Below are 19,403 nucleotides of genomic sequence, written 5' to 3'. Positions count from 1 at the left end.
GATTCCAACCCAATTGTCTAAGAAGAATCCAATAGTCTAGAAGGAAAAAAATCTGAAATATTCACAACATAAGGACTGTAACAATTACCTTGTAGGACAGACAGGCAGAAGACTAGTAGAGTGCATCCATGAACACCAACTATCGATCAGAAAATACAAGGAAATCTCCTTAATTTCACACTACATAGACAGACTCAGCCATAATTTCAACTGGAAAACTGTCAGAATCTAAGCTAAATTCAAAAATGTGAAATAATTACAGGAAACCTAATAATTACAGGAAAACAAGTTACCAATCAACAGGCACATAAACAACATTTGCATACCTTTCAAAAAAGACAATAAAAAACTAAAAAGGAAACAAAAGCAACAACAAAAAGAGAACATAACATCACCAGCAATCAATATCCAGATAAACAGGACTGATGAACAATCCAGCAGTAAATAAGCAGGTGCCCTGGTGGCATGGTAGTTAGCATTGCAGGTAAATTATGTCCATAGCCTGAGTTTGATCCTGGTAGTGCTCAAGGTTGATTAAGTATTCCATCCTTCAGGTTGGTAAAATGAGTACGCAGATTGTTGGAGGCAATATGCTGACATTGTAAACTGCCCAGAGTGCTATATAAAGCACTATGGACAGGTATATACTGTAAGTCTAAGTGCTATTGCTAAATAATATCCTAATTAAGCAATTGCATATTCATCCAGACAATCAAGCAGTAAGCCTAATCAAGGAACAACAGATGCCACCTTTGTGCCCTTTTAAACAGCTTTTTAGAATCCCTTCTAATCATACACCTTGTATGATTGTATTGTAAACATAAGACAAAACTGTGGACAACAGTTGATGAATTCTAGGTTCTCTTGTTTCATTCAATCATGGTTTGTTCCAGTAGTCCATTATTTTGTCAGATTCTGGTAGCCTAACATTTGATGTGGACTTTGTTAATTTGGACAATGTCCACACCAGTATGACTCTCCTAGTTCATGTAATTCTTTTATATTATATATATATATTTCAACAAACATAGACAGACAAGACATCTAACATAAAAGTATCTTCCATTACATACAGTGTGTCGATTGGTCACAGAGTTTTTGTGCATCCTTTCCATAGTCATCACTTAGTAATTCATGTTATTCTTATATTTGAAATAGATGAAGTCTAAAGGGTCTCTAAAGGTAGGTAATATTCAGCTGAAATATATATATATATATATATATATATATATATATATATATGTATATGTATATGTATATGTATATGTATATGTATATGTATATGTATATGTATATGTATATGTATATATATATATGTATATATATATATATGTATATATATATGTATATATATATATGTATATATATATGTATATATATATATATATATATATATGTATGTATATATATATATATATATATATATATATGTATGTATATATATACATATATACATATATACATATATACATATATACATATATACATATATACATATATACATATATACATATATACATATATACATATATATATATATATATATATATATATATATATATATATATATATATATACTTAAAGTCACAACCCCTGGTATGCCCAAGTATGGGAGGAAGGTCACACTTCCACTCTCTGTCATTAGGCTCGTCACAAGAGACCATCCAGACAGAAACCCAATATTTTTTACTGTTGCCTTTTTTGTTACATTTGTTATATTTATGCTGATAAATAAATAAAGGGAGACTAGTATAGCTCTATTTCAAGCTATTTAGCTCTCATCAGCTAGCCATACCCAAGTTTTTGGGAATCGAACCTGTGCTCCATTGCCTCCCAGGCAGGGAGTTAACCTTTTGAGCTACAGAGCTACCTCCCACCCTGGCTGGCTGATAAGGAGTCTTCTCTGTAGCTCAAAAGGTTAACTCCCTGCCTGGGAGGCAATGGAGCACAGGTTCGATTCCCAAAAACTTGGGTATGGCTAGCTGATGAGAGCTAAATAGCTTGAAATAGATCTATACTAGTCTCCCTTTATTTATTTATCAGCATAAATATAACACATATATATATATATATATATATATATATATATATATATATATATATATATATATATATATATATATATATATGTTTGATTTAAACAATATTTCCAAATAGAATAAAGGTGTTTTTGGATAAAGGCATCACCTTTAAGAATTATATTTATATTTGGTCCTATAACTACCTATTTTTTTAAAAAAAATATTTTTTTTATTTTTTTAGAAATATCACTTTGAATAGTACACACTAGAATAATGTGACCATTTTGTGGGATTCATTATCAAAACTAATAGAGACCTATCTGTATGCCAAAGTTAAAACAGCAGAGGGTGATGTCATTGTCTTTTCCATAAATTATCATTCACTGCAATATGTGAAACAAAATATAATGAGATATAGAGAAAAGGATATTTTCCTGGTTTTTCTACACCTACTCGGTAATCGGTGTAACTTTGAGATGGATGAAAATTAAATACAAATAGGAGATTTGCCCTTTCGTAAGCAATAACTTTGTTTGATTGATGCTTTTCACTCACATAGGCCTGCAAGGAATAATATAAAAGTAACATTATATACTATTTAATTTGAACACAAACTTCATAGAAACAAAAAATATTTGCCAGGAAACATCTCCGTGAGTGTCCTTGAAGAACTTTTTGTTTCTCTTTGCATCTCATGCAAACAGAAGGCATTAACATACTTCATTGTACCATTAATTTAAATTACTTAAATTTAATATATTTTTGTATTGAATTAAACCTTCATTACATTTATAACTGAAACAAGTAAGCATATGGTATAGTTTATAGTTAACAAGATTCTTGATGAACAGAAGAAGCAAAAATATATCAGAAAGTGAAACATTTTTGTACTTTTTATTGGAAAGGAAATTGTAAGTATCTAACCAATAAACTTTTTGAAAAATATGAATGGATTTACCTGTATATAACTTTTAAAGGCATGTTTTCCAACAAATGAAATTGAAGAACAGTGTTATGTTGGATATAAAATTTTAGAATCAAGACAAATAATTTGTTTGAAACAGTCTTAAACAAATATGCATATTAATAGTTACTTTATTAATTTTTTCAAATGCAATTTCTTTCTGATTAAAATGCTGAATGTGCCTAGCAATGAAAACTGTTATATAACATTTAAAAATTATATATACTTTACCGGAAGTGATGCAAGCCAGCCAATTTTTTCTTCCAATTTATTCATATCTCTGTCAAACACATTTAGGAATCTATAGCGAAGAAGTTGATCATCAGCTAAATTAAACTGTCTCCTTGCATAGTGGTAGCTTTCATTATTGCCTTGTCTAGGAAAGTCTAACCACTCTGGATGTCCAAATTCATTACCTATTTTTTTAAAAAAACATGGAAAGACATGAAAAATAAATGGATCTTCGGTAAATATCCTTGGAAAAGGATTTAAACACTGTTGCAAAAAAAACCTGAAACAATATTAAAAGCTGTTGTTACAATGTAACTATCTATGATGTTTTACATACTGTAAAAAAATTGTGTTGCTAGATACTAAACAAATTGAGCAAGTTTGTACTCCTCAATTACCATGTACTGTTTAAAAATCGTACCAACTTAATGAGTAGGAAAGCAATTTAAAAATTATTACTCCGACCTATTTGTCATTATATATTAGATTTTTTGAGGAAACATAGTTGAAGTAAATCAATCAAGATGACTTCCTACAAAATATAATGGATTATAGAGGGAATTGAACGGACCATGACAAGTTTGAACTAATTATTACTCTCAAAGTCACCCCATCTATCTGATGAAAAAAAAAGAAAGAAGCATTTACCAAGACATTGTCTTTTGCAATTCTTTCTAGTTGAAAATCTTAGACTTGTAGGCTATATAAGAGATAGTAAATGAAGTTCCAAATACAGTTGATATAAAAATTGTTTTGAGGAGTGTTTTTGCCTCCTTCCTAGGGCTGAGGAAAAGTGATTGGCCAAGGTCAGCCAGCTGTTTTTATGCCTAATAGCAAGCAATAGCACTATATACCACTTTACAATGCTTTACAGCCCTCTCTAAGCAGTTTACAGAGTCAGCATATTGCCCCCAACAATCATTTTACCCACCTCAGAAGGATGGAAGGCTGAGTCAACCTTGAGCATGGTGAGATTCGATCTGCCAAACTGCTGGCAGCTGGTCATTAGCAGAAGTAGCCTGCAGTACTGTACTCTAACCACTGCACCACTGCGGCTCTAAGGTGGGACTACAACTCATGCTCTTCCAGTTTATAGGCTGATGCCCTAATCATTACACCAAATTGACTCTCAAGAGGAATCATATACTATTATCCTAATCGTTGTGTTGACAGCCTACAAAACATGGATTTACAGCATATGTTTTTCTATAAATATATTTTGCATATTTTTTTCAAAATTGTAGCACAGCATCTCTGACTTTAGCTATAACATGATCATATCTATCAAATAAAATGTATGCCATCACAACAGTATCTTTTCCCCACTTGATTGTAACAAAAACAAAAAAATAATTTGTGTGTTTCAGTTTAGACTATACAGTAAATGGTGGAGATTTTATATAGTACATTAATGTACTGTATCTATTAACAAGAATAAGTCTTACATACCCATAGACCATGTAAAAGGAAACTCTTGTGCTCCTAATATTATGTAGTTCTCTGATGGTAACCACATGACTATGGCCTAAGGTTGTTTTGATTTGTCTAGAAATCTAATTAGCATTCTGGATTAATGATGCTTACTCCTATCTTTCTGAAGCTTCCATTTAGATGCAGATTTGATAAACAGAAACAAAGTGACAAGGAATTCAGATATGATTTTTTTTAAATGCCCCAATCACCTGAAGATTTGGGAAGACAATAATAATTTCCATGGTTTCCCCCTGTTGTAATGGTGACAATTTGTCAATATGACCTACTCACATTTCTCTAGCCTAGTGTATAAATTTTCTGCAAAATATGTAAAATATGTATAATAAGATACTACAAATACTGAAGTCTATAATTGATTTTTTGGAATTGAATTCAATGCTCTGAACCTACAGTAAGATGGTACAGTAAGTAGATAATGGTCAGCTGTTTTTATTCTGTGTATAAACCACATCTGTAATAGCCTAAGAATTTCAAAGCTAGAATATTTTTGTTTTATTATAAAATATGAATATTTTCCCTCAGGTACCAATAAAGATCTAATAAAGGATTTATTTTGTGATCAGGTTTTCAAAGTAATATATTTATTTAAAAAACTACAACACAAAATTCACAGAAATAATTGTAATGCATAACTGGAATTATTTTATATAATTCTTTATCAGCACAAAGTCAGTGCAAAGTATATTTAAATAAAAACTGCTACTAGAGTTCTTCAGATATTTCAAAACTCCCTTGCATTTACCACTGATTGAGAGCAGTTTATCTAGAAATGCTATCAGCATGACTACAAAGGCTGGGTGATCCACTAGATACTTAATTATACTGCAAAGAAAACTGAAAGAGGTGTCAAAATTGACAAGCAACAAAGCTATCTGGTACCTTCATAGCTTACTGCAAAAATGTGCAAAATAACCCTGTCAAGATATTTTTGCAGACTCCCCCAGACAGACTAGCTCTAAAAAGAGCCATTAAAATTTGTCATTTAAAAATATAAAAAAATGAAGTTCCCAAATGACAGCTGTCAAGCTTCATGAATAAATTAATATGTATGAAGCAATAGACATGCAAAATTATAATCCATGATTATTTATATCCTTGTAAGCTACTACTACCACCACACACACACAAATACCATGGGTAAATATATAAATGGCTAAGTTCAAAATTGTATCTAGCTCTATGCTGCTCATGTATTACAAAATAGAGTTGTCTAAAATACTATTATAACAGAAAACTCACAGGAAGTAAATCCCAAAAATATAAAATTCACCTAAAATACAATAATTTCCAAGCAGATATTATACTCCTTTATAAAATAGGTATCTTGCATGAGGAATGTGCTAACTCTAAAGGAGTTTCTTTAAAGTTGTATATTTTCAAATTAACAATTTGCAATCTACTTTTCAAAAATCTGCATGATTTCCACTGCAGCTTGTGCAAAATGATGAATCTTTATAAATGTTCCGCAAGCATCAAGAGTATTCTAAGGCCAGTATCCCAATATCAAAAATGCTAACCTGATCTAGATTTGCATAAATTTTCCCTACTTCATCATCAAATATGATTGGGTTTTTTTCTACTTCAAATTAATTATATCTATGTTATCAAATCTAGATCAGGTCCCATAAGTTAAAACAAAAAGTTTCATATTTACAAATTTATAGATGGACAAATAAGCTTATATTTTTGTATAAATGTTGTTACAGATTTTTTTTTAAAAAGTAACAACATATAAAGAGGAGAAAGGAAGAAAAAAGACAAAAGTACAAAAATATGTCAACCATCTCAGCAAGATCTGTCATCTCTAGCAATCATTTCTGCATTGTGAGTAATGCTCTACCATTCCACTTTTGACCGTATAATACCACCACTGCCATATAGACAGTATAAAAACTGAGGGTAAAGGTTCATTCTCCGAGCCTATGAGTTGGTTTCCAAATGTTTCATTACTAGGCTAGGTAAGGATCCTCAGCTGAGTTTTTTATAGTATAAAAAGTTATAAAAAGTTCCATGATATTTTCCAGCAGTCTCTCCATTTGACCCAAAAGAGACATCTCTTATTTTAATGGTACATTAGTCTTCAAAATCTTTTCAATTAGTATTCACATTTATGTTCAAAATTTTCTGGCTTACCTATTAGCTTATTTATTTGCAATTTTTTACAATATTGAACAAAGGTTTAACTCACTGAAAGAAATTTTGTTTTCACTGCAAAAAAAATAGAATCCCTCTATATATGTTAGTTAATTATTTAATTAATTATTTCCCATCATGATTAAGAAAAGAGTCTGGCAGACTTATTGTCCATATAGGTAACATTACAGTTGTGAGTGTATATAATTATATTTATTTATATATCAAATTTAAAAACTTTCCCTCTCACTCATAGTCCAAGCAAGTCAACAGAGCTAGGTCTTCAGGCATGTCTACAGTTACCAAAGAGTTAAATCAATTCTTTGTTTAGGATGGTCAAATCATGCTGCTGTGTTTTGTGTAAATACAAACAGAAACCTGAAAAATGCATCTGTGTATATTCGCCATTGTATTATTAGCACTGCTGTATGAAAAAGAAATTCCGAACTGATATTATTTATCTATTGCAATGTCTTATATTCCGATTTACAGTTACTGAATTTATAATGGCTGAGACCTCCACATGACTTGATGGATGAATGCTTTACCTTAAGATAGTGTTTGGCATTTTATATACAGAAAGCATGTGGCCCTGGCTCTGATCCTGAACAATGATCTACCTTCATTAGTAACAGATAAATTCATTCAACACAACACATTGTTCACTGCATGAACAATGAAATTCACGCAAGTCCATGTTTTACACTGAACAAATTAAATTTATCCAAACAAAGCTCACTTAAGTTTTCAATAGAAAATATTTTCTAAAATTATATCAAATTGGACCATAGAAGAAATACATATATTTATAGCATAGACTGTCAAACTCCAAGAATAAAAATATAAATGCTTAATACTAATGCTATAAAAAGATGCTTGGTCAAATAATTCCTTATTGCTTTTGGAAAAATATATTATAAATTGTCTATTAACTATTTTAAAAAATGGAATAATAGAAAAACTACTGTTCAATTTATGATCACAAATGAGCTCAAAATTTTAATTATATCATTGTGGTTAAGTGACAGGTCCATGTGACAACCCCTCCCAGCTCAATGAAGCAATACTGGCTCCCCCCTCCCCATCATGGTTGTTAAGCAAACATACAGGTTAAGTGGATGGGCCAAAAGAGCTGCCTTCCATGTACAGAAGGAAACTGTAGCACTGGGCTGCAGAAAAGAAGCTTAGATCTTCATGATCCCAGGTTTCTTTTCTTCAGCCCAGCACTGTAGTTTCCTCCCCTTCTGTGTGCTCATGACCAGACTGACTTTGGAGTGAAATCCATCTGACAAACAGCCAGAGGTGGGCTGCACTTGGTCTTAACAACTGGTTTACTGGTTGTAAGTGCACTCACGCTCGCATCACTCACAAGTGCCTCTTCGGGGCAGAAATGAAGCTTCAAACATGCAGCTAATCAACTCAGGCAGCTCCGGTGAGTACAGCGGGCATGGCACAGAACTCAGCTGGGCAGTGTGGGTGGGGAGATTGAGCCAAAAAGCTAGGTATAAATGGAAAGGATAGCGCAAAGGCAGGTGAACAGGCCTAGACAATGATCACAAATAGTGGTTCACCCAAACAAGTGGCCAGGCAGCAGCCCTTCACTGCAGACAACCCTTCCACTCTCGAAGATGCTGGCTGAAAAAGCCAAAAGTGAGATTTTGGCAGATAGTACTTGCAGCAAGTCATTTGCAACCTGGATGGCTCCAAATGCCCCATGCCAAAATACCAGTTCGCTTTCACCATGGATATTTTCAGCCATTATCATTAGGAGGTACAAGACTACTTGGTGGAGGGACTTTGCCTGGGGTGGGGTGAAATCAATCTGGTAGACAGCACTGAAAAAAGTGATTTATGACTATTTTTCACACTTATGACCATTGCAGCATCTCTATGATCAGATGATTTACATTTGGATGCTTGACATATTTATGACGGTTGAAGTTTCCCAGGGTCATGTGATCTTCTGACAAGCAAAGACAATGGGGAAGGCAGGTTCACTTAACAACCATGTTACTAATTTAAAAACTTCAGTGATTCACTTAATAAACATGGTAAGAAAAGTTGTAAAAAGGGGCAAAACTCACAACAAAATTTTCACTTAACATACATTTTGGGCTCAATTATGATCATAGGTTGAGGACTATTTGTAGTTAACTAGTATAGAACTACTGATTTTGGAATTCTAAAAATAAAACAAAATGTTATGTAATTTGATAAAACCATAGGGAGAAAAATGATCCAATTTCACCTTAAGCTTTTTTAAAAATTAAAACAAACTTTCAAATACAGCCATGACTATTATTTCAACTACTATTACCAAGTGACTACTCTTTATGGATAGTCAGTACTGTGCAAATCTAAATATGTGGATTAAGACCAACTGCTGGATAGAGAAAAAAAGATGAGAAGACTAGTAAGTAAAGGAAAATTTACAATTGGTACTGGAGTAAATAATTTGTGATTACATATGATTCTGACTATGAAAAAGTCATATTTTGTTTCGTTAGACTTACTTACATTATCTATTCTAGAATATCAAGACACTATTCAGAACACTCACAGTTGAAATGAAAAGTTGGATCTCTATAAAAAAATCATCTTCTGAACATAAATCTGTGATCATAAATTGATGAGATCAAATTATAGGCTGGATGCCTATCTTGAAAAGTTCTTTGTGCTTGAAACACAAGAAATAAACAGCTTTGAATTCTTCAGCATGTATTATGAACAAAGTCAGTAATACATACAAAATCAAAATATAAATGTATTATAAAGACTCCAAAGCACCAAAAAATGCTTATATGCGATAAAATGTGTTTCATTGCAATTTGCTTTTCCCAGTATGAGTAGGTTCAGAAAAGTTGATTTATAAAACATAGCTTTTAAAGTACACCATAATTATATAAACTGATAATATTTGAATAAAATTTCTAGCAATCAACTTAAGTACATAAGACATTATATATTCTAGATTGTTACATATTTAATGGCTCATTGAACAACAAAATGATTATTATTTCCTTTTCAAAAAATACAAACGGCAATTTCAAGAAATAAAAAGCAGGGAAAGTGCTCAAATAGGAAACTATGATATGTGCAATACACAATAACAACAAAAATACTCCTTTAAAATTGGATGTGTGTGATGAAAGTAATGAATTAGCACTTTATGCCAGGAAAATAATGTTGTTCAATTTGACCTCCCAATTCACTTTCCTTCTATTTACTTTGTCCTTTAAATTTTATCACATTGCAGAGCTAAACTGTCACTAGTACAATAATGAAAATGCAATAAAATGTCAAAATATTTATAAATATTGGCCCTTTTTACTTTTCTTCAAACTCTGTCCATGACCAGCATGGATATTGCACCACAAACTGTATTTTGTTGTTTTTAACCAATTAGTTGTGTCCAACACTTGGTGACTTTATAGGCAAGTGGTCTCCATGCGATCCTGTCAAGCACAGCTTCTTTTGACTGTTGGATATTCAGCTTTGTATCTGATTTGAAGTTATCAAGCCAGCATGTTCTTTGCTTGCCCCTTCTTTGTCCACTAAGCATTTCTAGCATACTTAGCTTATCAGTTATGACTTACGGTTTTTTGATTTTCCTTTTGTTTGTTATGACCAAAAAGCCCATTTCTGTTATTTTTCACTATTGTAGCAAACATACTGATTTTTAGTTTCACTAACCCTATCCTTACAGTTTCAGCATTTTCATCAATATTTTCATTTTGTTATATGATCCTGTATGCCTTTTTTTTTAAAAGAACTTTTCATTTTTGTTTCTTAATTTAGAGTATTGCTCATTCTAGAGCAGGGTGTCAAACTCATGGCATCACATTGTTGTCACATGATGTATCGTGATGTCTTCCCCCTTTGCCAAATGGGGGGTGATGCATGTGGCCCCTGGGCCGCATGTTTGACACCCCTGTTCTAGAGTATAACATATTCCAACAAAATATTTTGGATATATTGACTAAGTTGGCTTTCCTAGACTAGTCAGCTGATTTAAATACCATTCATAACAGTCTCTTTGTGGTTCATCTAGTTGTGCTGAAATTAAAAGGCAAGGTATTTTCAAAAATTGTATTTCAACAATTTATATCAAACATAGTTTTCAGGAATTTGGTTCCCATCTATTACACAGGTAAATAAAATTAAATCCCAGCCATAATAAAAATCACATGTTGTCCTTAGCAGCATTACAATATTAATCAAGTAAGCAGTTGGAACAAATTGTGAAAATGCTTTCTTGTAATCATCTAGTACAACTTTCATTTAAATGGCAATTAAGAAGTCATTTTACTGTATCTTTAACTGAATAGCATTAGTGCCCCAATATATATCACATGCACCATTTGAATGACTACAAAATAATGACTATCTTCCCCCAAAAGGTTTGGGCAGTCAGACTGTTTTTACTAGGAAAAAGAGAGAGAGAATTGATAAATTACTACTTATCTACTTGTGTAGATGAGATGCAACATACTTTGATGAGGATAAATATATTTTTCTGCCTAATTTACCACTAATCATATAAAAATTTATTTTTGAAGCTAATAAGAAGTGATAGGATGTAAAAATGAATTATGCAATATGAGAATATAAAAAATAAAACAATTATTGCTTTATGTTTATGTAAATTAATACTTTTAGACATCTAGAAGGTAGAAGAAATACCTTCAGTTTATAACTTTGTTTCTGAAGAACTTGTTTATCTTTGACAAACTATAGAACAGTCAGAATGTTGTGCTTCCTTCAGCATAAATTTTAATGTAAGCAGTGCCAGAAATAGCAGAAACAGTCAAGCACATATGTTCAGATTCATAACCAAATATAGTTAGCCAACATGAAGGAAAATAATGAAATTGCTAGGTTACTAGTTTTTCTTACTAGTCGTTCATATTAGCCCACATATTGTTCTAGATAAAATATAATTTAAGAAATCTATTTCAAATTTGACACTAGTTATACTTATCCAGTCATAAAAGTGGGAACATTTTTATTTACTTACCAAAAGGCACACAAAGATCCCAGAGCCATATTTCTTTGATAAGAGAGTTACAAAAATCTCTAAATTAATTTGCCTCATATTTGTATAAACTAATAAAACATTATAACAGATAAGTAATTATTCAATAGCACAAACATTAATCTCCTTCAAGGTCAATTATGAAGCACAATCAACCATCTATGAATTATAATCATACTTAGGTTGCTATCGACTATCACCTCAACTGGGAGCAACATCAATGGAAATCCTCATTATACATGAACAGAATCATACTATGCTTTAGCCTTTAATAAGCATGTCCAATTTGTAAAAGATAAATTTCATCACAAGGTGCTGAAGGAAATCAGAAGGTAATATCCCAACCTACCCATGAAATTGAGGTAGCCCTCTCCTCCAAGAGAATGAGTAATGAGTCGTATCATTTTATGAAGCTGTATTCCTCGATCAATAACTGGTGTGAAAGGTGACAGAACACTCATATAGTTATACATCTCTGCATCCATCAGCCAAAAAGCCAAAGTCTTATCACCAACAAGAGCCTTGATAAATAAATAAATGAGACAGGAAATGAGGCATAGAAAAAAACCTTTTATGATATTAATGTTTTATAGGACATAAATTAAAGACATCCTATAGATGAATATATGGTATGCTGTGTTTATGAGTGTATGTATGTATGTTGTTTTTTACTTTGAGTCTGACACTAGAGATATATAATTGTTATCTTCTATTATGCCCTCACTCAAGATTTCATCCTGCCTAAAGGTATATTTTTTTCATTCTATATTCATTCTATATTCTATATCCATTACTGTTAGAATAGCTTGTGTCATTTTATTTTACAATCATCAAGGCACAATCTCGCTTGGCAAAGAGCCTCATTAAGTGTTTTTGTTCTGTTCTCTACTTGCAAAATTTTTAAAAGGTGGGTTGCAGCCTTTTTTGAGGCATCTGATTCACGTAACCTTGCTGGAAACACTCATCTGATTTCCTATTTCTGGAGAATTATTGCCTTCTGTATGTATAAGAAATATGACACTTTGATTGTTGGACTGGCTGATGAACTTTGCTTGGTTTTCTGAACATTGAATCTTAACTACTGTTCTGCATGTTTCTATGAAATATAGTTTCATAGAATTAGGCCTGGAAGGATCTAGGATGTCTTATAACATGAAACTAGTCAGGAAAGTTTTATCTCAATATATTTTGGGTTTCAATTCAAATTTCCTTTGATTCTCTATTTAGCAATTAGCAAATTGCTTACCATTGTCTAACAACTTTGTGAGTGAGTGCATGTATGAATTTCTGTGTGTATAAAATCAGGAAGAAGTTATAGTTAGGAAGCTAACTATAAAGACCTTCTATACCTTCTGAATTCCATGGAGGATGAAACCAGCCAGATAGTGACTGCTTCCTGGTGATCAATAATGGTCAAAAGCAAGGAAATATGCTATTGATGAAAGCTAGTATTTGGGATATTGAGTTTTTGAGGACAATGAAGACATTTTAAATTTTCAAGTTATATAATATAGAAATACTTATTTCTGCATTATATTGTATACCCATGAAATATAGGTTTAATTTATGGAAAGCAGTTTCAAAATATGACTTCTATCTTCTTCTTATTCTATCATATTCCATCAGCTCCCTAACTGTAGAAATAAATAGAAAAATCCACAAGAGAGAGAGAAAACAAGAGATAGAAAGATAGAATAATTTTTCAGACATTTGTTATATTTTAATTTCAGATTTGCTATAGGCTGGCTAGGGTGGGTTCATCTTAGTATTGTCCCATTTGAGTTAGTAGTATTCATAATTTCTTAATAGGATTTTTGGAAAGAATAATATGGTTTAAAATTGATTCTGAACCACATACAAGCCATCTGGAATATATTATTATTTGAAGAACTATATGCCTGTCAAGCATGGGGCATAACAAAACATGTAACTCTTTTACAATAGAAAAAAAACAGAATGTCACTCCAGATTTTCAGTCATCGATAGATGATATGTACTGGCTTTCTGTAATGCTGTGTTTAAAAACTGAACCTTTTTTTAATAAAAAAAATGTAATTAGTATTTTTTTTCCTTTTTTCCCTTTATATTTTAAAGATTGATAGCTGCAATCTAATTGTAATTGTTGTGGACATGAACTGCTGGATTGTTACAATACCTGATCATGACTCTCTGCATAGGCAATGCACTTCTCTCCATATCGCCTGTTTGTTAAAGTAAACACAATGTCTCCCATGTCCCAGTCCTCATCCTTACGCTCCTTAATGATCTGGAAATGAAAAGGGATAATTCTGAATTATTTTCTTATCATTTTTTTCAGCTTATCCTACGGTATTAAACTGTTCATGATGTGTCTCTTTCATAAATTTTGAAATGTTAAATTACTATGTGTGGGATGTGATTCTGGTCCAGTTCCACATCATAGCACAATTAATATGGCACATGACAATTAACAAAACACGTCTAATCTTGATTTATCTTGAAATAATTCAAACAAAGTCAGGCCTACTTAATATTTGAAAAGGAAATCTTCAGAAAATTGCATAGCTGTAAACTAAAGTCAGAAGTAAAAAATAAAAATCCCCCCTCAAAAAAAAAAAAAAAAAAGGAAAAAGGAAAAGAAAATTATGTCTTTATCATAGCCAAGAACATAGCAAGAACTTTTTCACAAAGTTACCAGTAAAGTTGTACTTGTCTTGAAAAACTTTTCCTTTTACTATACATAACAATTGAAATAAAGTATTGTTTTTGTTCCAAAATATCTGCCAACAACTTATTAACTATGCATATCTTAAATTCATTTTCTTTCTATTTCTGTAAAACAGTAGGGGCTATATGGCATCACTTTTATGGTTGATTAAACAGAAATTTCACCACTCTATCTGCCTGTTTCTTGCTATGCAATGCTGCATAATCCTTTGATTAATGTATTAGCTCTAATTGAAATAAGGTAAATTATTTCTGTGTATTTAATTTTATGGCATAAAATATAGGAAGAATTGATCAACAGGAGTGCTAATTTACCACCAGCTTATCAAGTACTCAAGAGGCAAAGCTTGGCAGCACAAGGAAACAAGGAAAAAATTAAGCCAACAACTTAATAGCCGGCCATCAGAACCCCAAACAACAACTAAAAAGCCACACACAACCAGGTACCATATAAATACGACACACAGAATAGCCGAAAGCACACAATCTGCTAGAGAGAAGCACCCTGAGGATGGGCTCCAGCATGGTCTGAAAGCTCAGAAGACTAAACTTCTGATCCCGATGATTGACCCAGATTTGATCCTGCAACATTATCCTGGAATACATATATCACCTTCATTCAATATGTGAAAAGTATTGTGCAAACAAAAAGGAACAATAAATACCACAATGAAGTAATCTGATATTATAGGGTCAAAATGATGGCAGAGAACTTTAGACATTGCTAATTATGTATTTAACTTTACTGTGCAAAGTCATGTATGCTTTGATCACCTCCTGTGTGGATTACTGTGATGCATGCTACCTGGGCCAGCCCTAGTAGTTCTTAATGGAATGAAATTAACATGGAGGGAAGTATGCAGTGGTGTACCCCAAGATATTTTGATTAAGGGATACAAGGGGAACTCACAAATTTGCAATTGATACAAAGCTGGCAGGAGTAGCCAACACTCCAGAAAATATGCTCAGATCCAGAATGATCTTGACAGACTTGAACATTGGGCCCTGTCTAATAAAATGAAATTCAATGGTGAGAAAAGTAAGGTTCCACATTTAGGGCAATTGAGATTCTAGAAAGACTGCAAAGAAGAGCAACTAAGAAGAGCAACTTAGGGGATTGAAGGCTAAAACATATGAAGAATGGTTGCAGGAATTCGGTATGTCTAGTTTAATGAAAAGACGGACTAGGGGTGACATGATAGCATTGTTCCATTATTTAAGAGGCTGCCTCAAAGAAGAACGGATCTTATTTTCCATAGTACCAGAAGGCAAGACAAGAAACAATGGGTGGAAACTAATAAAGCAGAGAAGCAACCTAGAACTAAGGAAACATTTCCTGATGGTTAGAAAAATTAATCAGTGGAAGGATTTGCTACCAGAAGTTGTAAGTGGAGGTTTTAAGAAGGGGATAGCACAACCATTTGCCTGAAATGGTATTGGGTTTCCTGCTTGAGCAGGGGGTTGGACTAGAAAACCTCCAAGGTCCCTTGTTGTTTTTCTTGAATAATGGAAGCCTCAATTAGTCAAGAATAAAAAGATGATGAAAGGACTTGACTGTGGGACAGTAATTTCTTGGCTAGTTAGATAAACAAAAGCTGAATGATCTTAATATACATGGGTGGAACCATAGTGCCAGCAAATTCTATTTCTTTTCCCACTATTCTGCAAAAATTATTTGATAACAAACCCAAGTATCAGCTGACATAATGAAATTATACTACATTATGAAAATTTTGTACTGTGGTTTATGGTTTATAGATTTACAATTGCACAAGAATGACAGTGTCTTTTTACAATTAATAGATGATCTGTACTAGCAATATGCCTTTGACACCATCTGATAAGATTGTTAGATTATGAAAAAAGGAATTAGCTAATGATAGGGAAAATATACCCTGAAGCAACATTAATAAATATTCTGTCTACAGGAAAATAGATCAAATTTGTTTCAAAAGTATATGTTTAAAGATCTAAAACACAAATTATGCTTTATTATACTATACTCCTACATGTAGGTCTGACTCAAGATACATACTATTATGTTAAGCTTATAAACATAGATCCGTACAAAGGTGCAATATCTTAATTTATGGTAATGCTAATGCTTCTGAAATAATTTTTCCAAAATTCAATTATGTCTATATATGAAAATATTAATAACCTTCCAGAAAGCTTCAATTTGTTTAGCATTCATCTTTTTTGTTTTTGTTCTTAAAGAAATTTAAAATATTTGGTCTTAGTTTTTATCACTAGAGTGCAACATTGGCAAGCTTTTTGTACAAATATGTTTAGCAATAGTTAAGGTGCTAGACTCATAAATATGCAATTAATGTATTAGAAAATCATTGTACAATTTCATGTGCATAACAGATACATTTTAATCTCCATTTTGTTAGGAGTTAAGCTTGCTGTAAGGATTATCAAAATTCTGTCCACAAAACCACAAAAATAAAAGCCAAACAATCAAATATAATTGTAGAATAATTAGTCATATGTTACATTGAACTTTAGAGGCACAAAGCTTAGTATCCTATACAAGCATAACTTTCTGAAGCTTCCAGATAGTTTTGAGACCACTGGCTGAGAATGATGGGAGCAGTAATTCCAATACATGTGGCAATTTTAATTAGATGCTAAAAACACAAACTGGGAAATTTGGCTAAATAAATACGGAAGGAATTCTCACTTCTTTAGTAAAAAAAAAAATAGAACGGAGAATAGGAGTCTGAGTGATTCCTATAATATTTTTCTTGTCTAAATTATGGAAATCCAGTTCATAGATGCATAATTACTTCATATTATTTAATTATACGTATGGGATGTGGTCGCTTAGCAGTTAAGATGCAAGGCTTGAAATTCAAGCATCACATTACTCGGTCCAGCTCCTGTCACAACCTACAAGTTTGAAAGCATGTAAATATAGTAGATAAATAGGTACTACTTTGGTGGGAAGGTAACAGCATTCCATGTACCTCAACATATAATCCAGGTGGCCACATGACCATGAAAGTATCTTTAGACAATGCTGGCTCCCTCAAATAGGAAACAGAGATGAGCAGTGCCTCCTACAGTCGGATAAGAATGAGCAGGGGAAACCTTTACATTTACCTTTACCAATGGAAGCATGAGCGAAAAATGTGGCAAAACATGGAAGAAATCTATTTTCACCTGAATCCATTTGTCAGGAATTGCCATGGCCATCCGGTAATCAAATCCACATCCTCCTTCAATTACTGGACAACAAAGTGCTGGCATTCCAGACACATCCTGGAAGAATTATACAAAGTTACTTGACAAGTAATGTAATATCATAAAATAAGAATATCTAAAATTGAAAATAAGGAGAGAGATCCACCAGAAGAATTACTATTCAGTCATAAATAATGAAAACATTTTCAATCTCATTCAATATTAAAGAATCACAATAATGTGCAATTCCTATGGCATAAATATTATGAAAGCAAGTTGTTTCGTTCATATTTTTTTCTCATGCTGCAAAATACTGTGAATATTAGTCAGTACATGATATGTACTTGAAATACATACTAATGAAAATACTAATGAAGGACAACAATTTGATGACTATTCAAACTGTCTTTTCACTTGCTAATAATTAATTGCATAGTAATATAACAGAAGTAGATTTGGAAGGGTCTAGGACAACTCGCCCTAGCTGATTCACGCCAGCATCTTGCTCTGGTTGACTCACCCCAGGAGTACTCACTGTGGGACAATTCAATGGATAACTCAAGAAAGGCACAAAAAAGACCGAGTGGCTGTTGTGCTTCCCTCCCAAAGATTCGATCAATATTCCATCACTCAGGCTGGGGGGTCAAATTCTATACCCCTCAGAGAGGGTTCGCAACTTGGGAGTCCTCCTGGATCCACAGCTATCGTTTGACCACCACTTGACGGCTGTGACCAGGGGGGCATTCGCCCAGGTTCGCCTGGTGCGCCAGTTGCGACCCTACCTGAATCGGGAGGCTCTCACAACAGTCACTCGGGCCCTTGTGACCTCTAGGCTGGAATACTGCAATGTGCTCTACATGGGGCTGCCCTTGAAGAGCATCCGGCGACTTCAGCTAGTACAGAACGCGGCCGCGCGAGTGATCGTGGGTGCACCTCGGTTCACCCACATAACACCTATCCTCCGCGAGCTGCGCTGGCTACCTGTCGATCTCCGGATGCGCTTCAAGGTGTTATTAGTCACCCATAAAGCCCTGCATGGTAGTGGATCTGGATACTTGAGAGACCGCCTTCTGCCAATTACCTCCCTGCGACCAATAAGATCTCATAGATTAGGCCTCCTCCGTATTCCATCGGCCAGCCAGTGCCGGCTGGCAACTACAAGGAGGAGGGCCTTCTCAGTAGTAGCCCCGACCCTTTGGAACGAGCTCCCCGTGGAGATTCGTACCCTCTCCACCGTCCAGGCCTTCCGCACAGCCCTTAAGAACTGGCTAGCCCGTCAGGCCTGGGGACAAGGATAGGCGCCCCTCCCGAATGATGAATGTATGTTGCTTGCTATTTTATTATATGTCTCTATGTCAATGTTTGTATTCCCCCTCCCTGATTTTATGTGAGCCGCCCTGAGTCCCCTCAGGGAAAAGGGCGGCCTACAAATATTAATAAAATCTCTAAAAAAATCTCTAAAAAAAAATGAATTGCAGAAGGCCTTGTTTTGCTTTACATTTGAAGCTTCTGAAGGCTGAGGTGAGCTGCAATCCTACTTGCCTCTCTCTTGAGTTACCAGCATTGAATTGTCCCATGGCAAGTTGGCTACAGCAAATTGGCTAGGGCAAGTTGTCCCAATCCAGATTTG

The 19,403-nt window shown here is 33.5% G+C and overlaps 1 protein-coding gene across 2 annotated transcripts in view; it reads right to left on the bottom strand.

Annotated features, from left to right (window-relative positions):
* GBE1 (1,4-alpha-glucan branching enzyme 1) overlaps window positions 1–19,403 on the bottom strand; it is a 120,941-nt gene that overhangs the window by 22,526 nt on the left and 79,012 nt on the right. For both annotated transcript variants that reach the window (XM_032219995.1, XM_032219996.1), the window contains exons 10-14: window positions 17,753–17,851; window positions 14,034–14,144; window positions 12,228–12,399; window positions 3,217–3,401; window positions 2,452–2,582 (exon numbers count right to left, since the gene is read on the bottom strand). In XM_032219995.1, the coding sequence (XP_032075886.1) occupies window positions 2,452–2,582; window positions 3,217–3,401; window positions 12,228–12,399; window positions 14,034–14,144; window positions 17,753–17,851 (698 nt within the window). The remainder of the gene's footprint in view (window positions 1–2,451; window positions 2,583–3,216; window positions 3,402–12,227; window positions 12,400–14,033; window positions 14,145–17,752; window positions 17,852–19,403) is intronic.

The sequence above is a fragment of the Thamnophis elegans genome, chromosome 6 (assembly GCF_009769535.1).
Source record: "Thamnophis elegans isolate rThaEle1 chromosome 6, rThaEle1.pri, whole genome shotgun sequence".
NCBI lineage: Eukaryota > Metazoa > Chordata > Lepidosauria > Squamata > Colubridae > Thamnophis > Thamnophis elegans.
This window is presented reverse-complemented; position numbering and strand designations above follow the sequence as displayed.